We start from the raw sequence: 5,057 nt of genomic DNA on the forward strand, positions 1-5,057 counted from the left end.
TTTTTTTAGTCAGGAAACTCTTTAAACAAAATCTTGCCCAGAAGATCCAATAAGTAAAAATAAAAAGAACTGGAGAGAGAGAAGCCACGGAGGTGGGTGTCACGGGCACCTTCCCAAAACTCCTGGAGCTCCTCAGAGCACACTTTTAGGGGGAAAAGGAAAAAAAACTACAATGAAGGTTTGTCACGTTGCATTGTGAAAGAGAGAGGAAAAGGAGGAGGGCAGAGAGACGATAGAAGAATTAATGAGGAAAAATGCAGAATTTGGAGATGGTGATGGGGACAAGGTGACACGGAGTGGGTGACGTAGAAAGAGGAGGTGGTGAGGTGGCAGGACGTACCCGGCAAGGAGCTGGCTGTCCTCGTCCACCCCAAAGCCTGAGCACAGGGCCGTGCCGGAGCAGGTTCACAGCTACTGGGTATTGAGCATGTCTGTGCTGCTCTGTCCTTAAGACGTTATTTTGTCCTCGCAGTGACCCTGGGGACTGTAGCTGAAGAAGCTGTAACGTGGGGAAGTTCAGTTTTTTTGAGATCTCAGAGTATTGAGCATCGAGTGGTGGGACCAGAGCCCAGGGAGCCCAACTCCAGACCTGTGGGGCGGTGGTGTTCGTAGCGGCTGTCTAGGTCACTGGGCTGGCAGGCTTCTGGGTGTGAACATTTCTTTAAAAAAAGAGCAAAAAGACACCAGCGACCTGATTTAGAAATGTTTGCATGAGAGACATTTGTTGCAAGGAACTGAGTCACAGCGTGGATCACATTGTTTCAGGGCTGGACGGTGCCTTAGCATCACCCAGGCCAGTGTCCTTGCGTTCAGCCACCCGCAGCCCTTGGGCAGGGGTTTTGCTCTGACGGTAACGCTGCCTGTGCTTGTATGCACTTCAAGCTGGAGGCCTGGGCTCTGGGCTCACTGCTACCAGTAGTGAGTTCCTGAGCAAGCCGCCCCGCCTCTCTGGCCTCCACATGCTCATCTCAGACCTGCAGGGAGTGGACGTTGTTTTGGTTGAAGGGGTTTGATTTGTGTCACCGTCAGCCATGGAAGGTGATGGAAGAAAGGGCTGGGGGGTAGTACAGATGGAAAGTCTTCTGAAAAATCCCCTTGGGGTTGGAAGACAGGGATGTGCTCCATAGTTGAAATGTGTTGATACTGTAAAATGATACTATTGGCATGATCTTGAATTGAGGCCTTTAGACTTATCAGGCAATCACTTTGTGTGATGCTTTTTCCTGACGTCTAAAACAAATATGATTAAATGCTACTGCTTAAAAGGGGCCAATTTAGGAGAATTTCAAATCACTGCTGGGGTTGATCTTGTAGAATAGCATAGATCCTAAACAATTTCGGTTTCAAGGTTTATTCCTTCCCCTTTTCTGCATTGTGATGTTTTCCCCCACTGTGGAATGACGGAGATGTGTTGCGTAAAGGAAGTATTTCGAGTGGGTCATGTCGAGACATCGGTGACTCCAGTTATTCCTAATGAAAGGTGACTACAAATATCCTGTCCGTTAACGCCCATTGTATGTCTTTAAAACAGAACCTAGTCCAGTTTCCGGTCTTCATGTTGCCTTCGTTGGTACGAGGAAGGTCGCCCTTTCCTGGAGCAATGACAATGGCACCGCCTCCTGCCGGATGCTTCTTAAAGGCCGCGAGGAGTCGGCTCAACACTTAGCAGTCAATATTTCATGCCTGAAGCCAGGGGGTCAGTACAACATCACCCTGTATCTTCCAGAATCAAACGAGACACAGAGACACGGCCTGCCTACAAAAAGCGGCTTGGGTGAGTTGCAGAAGTGTGCCTCCCATCTCCCCTGCTGGTCTTGACTTTCAAGAAATTAATGGTTTTTAAAACTATCATTCTTAGATCTGTCTAGAGTTTTAGAATGTATAGAGGGCTTTTTCTCCACATCTAGTTTGATCCTACACCTGCAAGAGGAGGGAAGGAAGACTGTTCTTATTTTGCAGGTGAACACACTGGGACTTAGAATGGCAGTGGGGACGGAAACATTTTGGAATCTGGCATCCGGGAAAGTAGATGCCCTTTTAGCTTTTTATGTTTCAGTTGAACAAATAGCAGGTGTGTTAACCCAGGTTGGGCCTTTGGAGGAGCTTATCACATCCATTGAGGAAAGGGATGCTTGGCAGGCAGATCTGGCAGCCATCTTCTGCACTGATTTTGGAATAGTCATTTGCAGATTTTACGACATTTTCAATGGATCCCTGCTGTAACCTGTAAGCTGAGAAGGACGGGCACTTAATCCTCATTTTACACCTAAGGAAACAGAGCTACAAAGTGGCTATTAGGATTCCTGCCTGCAAGTGACAGAAACCAGACCTTAAATAGCTTAGAAGACAAGAGCAATGTGTTGGCTCAATGTGTATTTCCCTGCTGCAGCGAGGCCCTAAAGAGATAGACGGGGCGGTTGTCATCTCTTCCTCTGGCTGCTTCCTGTTGATCAGCTTCTCTCTCGCAGTGTTTCCTTCTGCAGAGCTCAAGGAGGAGTGGTCCCCAGCTGCTCCCCCGTTCACACCCTGCAGCCCCCTCCCAGCTGAGGTCTGGTCCAGGGGAAACATTGCTTGAGTGGGCTCCGATTAGCAAAGTCTGGATCACGGAGCTGTCCCTGGAAAGCCACACTGGGACGGGAGAAGATAATGTCCCAACGAAGGGAGAATGATCCAAATAGCAGAGTTTGAAAGAGAAGCACCAAGTATCTGTGGTGCTACTGGAATAACAATCCAAAACGAACTAGCAGGGCCTCTTCAGGGGGTGTATCTGTCTCTGGAGGAAGAAGGGAACGGATATTTATGGAGTACCAACTGTGGGCACTGTCTGATGTGTCATCGTATGGGATGCGGGCGCTAAAAGAAGATGGGGGATGTGTTCCTCCTGTGGCTAATGTCTTTGCCTCTTGTGCTTGAAACAGATGCCAACGGCACAGAGCGGGGCCTGGCAGAGAGCTGGCCCCAGCCGTGCAGCAGCCCCGGCGCCCCTGTGCGCAACGAGAGCCTCCTCGGGCAGGCGGACCCGTCCTCTGGCCGGCAGTCCCGAGACACGCGCGTCCTGCTTGCTGGGCTAAAGCCTGGCGCTCAGTACGAGGCCGTTGTTTATTCTCAAGCAGCAGATGGCACAGAAGGACAGCCTGAGAACATACCATTCAGGACAAGTATGTTGAGTTTTGTAAAATGGCTTCGGTCAGTTTCCTAGCACAAAGTTTTGTCTCTGAGATTCTGGTTCTGAGTTATTTCTTGCTTAGCAACTAGTTTTGTTGTCAGGGGGAGCTTTCTGGAAGATATTTTGGATGGAGCTGATCCAATGAGTTTCTTCTGAACTTCTTGGGCAAGGCACGTCTTTCACTAAGCGCAGTAAAACATTGAGCAGCTACCACGCGTAGGCACCGGGCGTTGCCTCGTCTTTCACATCTCTGCATTTAGCTAGTGAGACAAACTGGTATAATAGTTTTCTCCATAAATAGATAATCATTGGTTAATTTTTTCCCTTGGAGATAAGAAAGTAAGTTTCCTCTTTTGGCCTTCCCTTGGAATTCGTACCGATCTTTGCATTGAAACACTTGTGGACGCGCACATCGCTGCTTCCTAGCTGTAAGTTGTCGGCATGCCCGCTCCATAAATTGATCGATATGCAGAGGCTTTTTGGATTGAGGCTGATGGGAGAGTAAAGAAACGCACGGTTTCTACCCTCAGGGAACTCCCAATGCAGATGGGGAGGTGAGACCGGCACACACAGAAGAGTACACGATCAGGCTCCGTGGGCTCAGGAGCAAATGCTGCATCATCACGGCCCTCGGGGGCCCGATTGTAGGCAACGGGAACGGAGTCAGGGTATCTAATCCAAATATGTATATACACATTTCGAAAGGCTGTCATAGGCCCACAGAACTGAGGGAGTGAGGGTCGGGGTTAGAGGAGCAAGGACAGAAAACAGACTGGCACCCAAGAACCTCTGGAGGGCTGGGCCACGCCAGATCTGGTGACACACCAGGATTCAAAGTCCGGGAGGGAGACGGTGTCAGTACCTGCTCTCTGGATGGCTGTGCTGGGGGAGAGAGGCGCTGTTCCCCCATCTTCCCGTGGGTGACAAGCGCTTCTTCCACCAGGGGGGTCAGGGTGCTGTTCGGAAGGGAGGTTGGGTGCCACACAGGTAACACGGCCCCGTCCACTGTAGTGGCCCATGCAATGCTGGGGACACTGGATGGCGGGAGCACGGTTCTGACCTCCCGTCCTGGGGGAGGCCCGTCCTGCAGGGAGGATGGGAGCTCACGTAGGAGGGAGGGACGAACCGGGAGGAGGGGAAGACAGGTCAGTGAGGAAACACCCTGAGTGAAAGCGTACGCGGAGGACACGGGGCGGGTGGGGGGTGTGGAAGCCAAGGGCAGGGGAGCTGTGGGCGGTGGGGCTGGAAAGGAGGCTGTGGCTCCCTCTTCAACGTCCATTGGGCAGCTTTGGCTGTTTGATGTCTTAAGAGAAAAAAAATTCACAAAGGCTATCACAGGCCATAGACCTCCCTGTGCCTAAGGAGTGACTGGGTAGATGGGTGTCAGGAACGGTCGGGTGGTGAAGTGCGGGTGGCATGGAGAGTGGGAACCCCCAGGCAGGAGACCGGCCAGGAGGCCACCCCATGGCCCAGGCCCTGGTGGTGGGGATGGGAGCAGGAGTGGTGGGCGGGGAAGGAGGGGCGTCGGGGTTCACAGGCATCTCAAGGACCCTGGTGATTCCGGAGGGGTTCATTTAACTCCTAGGGAGAGGTTGTAAGTGCACTTTGAGAATTGTCTCTTCCTCTCTTTTAGAGATTGTAAAGGCGGGGAAGGGGAGCAGGTCTTAGCATACTTGGAGGCAGTTACAGGCCAGGCTGTGTTACTTGTACAGAGCTAGAAAATTCGGGCGAGGAGTCAGTGACGAGCCATGGCTGTAAGGAGTCGCAGCTTTTCTTGGTATCCATGTTGAGGGGGCGTCCACTTGTGTCCTTATCTCTTCCCTTTCTACGGTTTTGCTAATGTGGGGGTGGGGTGGGGAGGATGTGGTCGTGGGAGAAGCTGCTTGACTTC

The 5,057-nt window shown here is 51.5% G+C and overlaps 1 protein-coding gene across 1 annotated transcript in view; it reads left to right on the forward strand.

The window, feature by feature from the left end:
* The window catches only part of PTPRJ (protein tyrosine phosphatase, receptor type, J), a 72,372-nt gene that overhangs the window by 5,275 nt on the left and 62,040 nt on the right, over positions 1-5,057 (forward strand). The window contains exons 4-5 of the mRNA XM_012645107.1: positions 1,532-1,774; positions 2,919-3,158. Of these exons, the coding sequence (XP_012500561.1) occupies positions 1,532-1,774; positions 2,919-3,158 (483 nt within the window). The remainder of the gene's footprint in view (positions 1-1,531; positions 1,775-2,918; positions 3,159-5,057) is intronic.

The sequence above is a fragment of the Propithecus coquereli genome, unplaced genomic scaffold (assembly GCF_000956105.1).
Source record: "Propithecus coquereli isolate 6110/MARCELLA unplaced genomic scaffold, Pcoq_1.0 Scaffold227, whole genome shotgun sequence".
Lineage (NCBI taxonomy): Eukaryota > Metazoa > Chordata > Mammalia > Primates > Indriidae > Propithecus > Propithecus coquereli.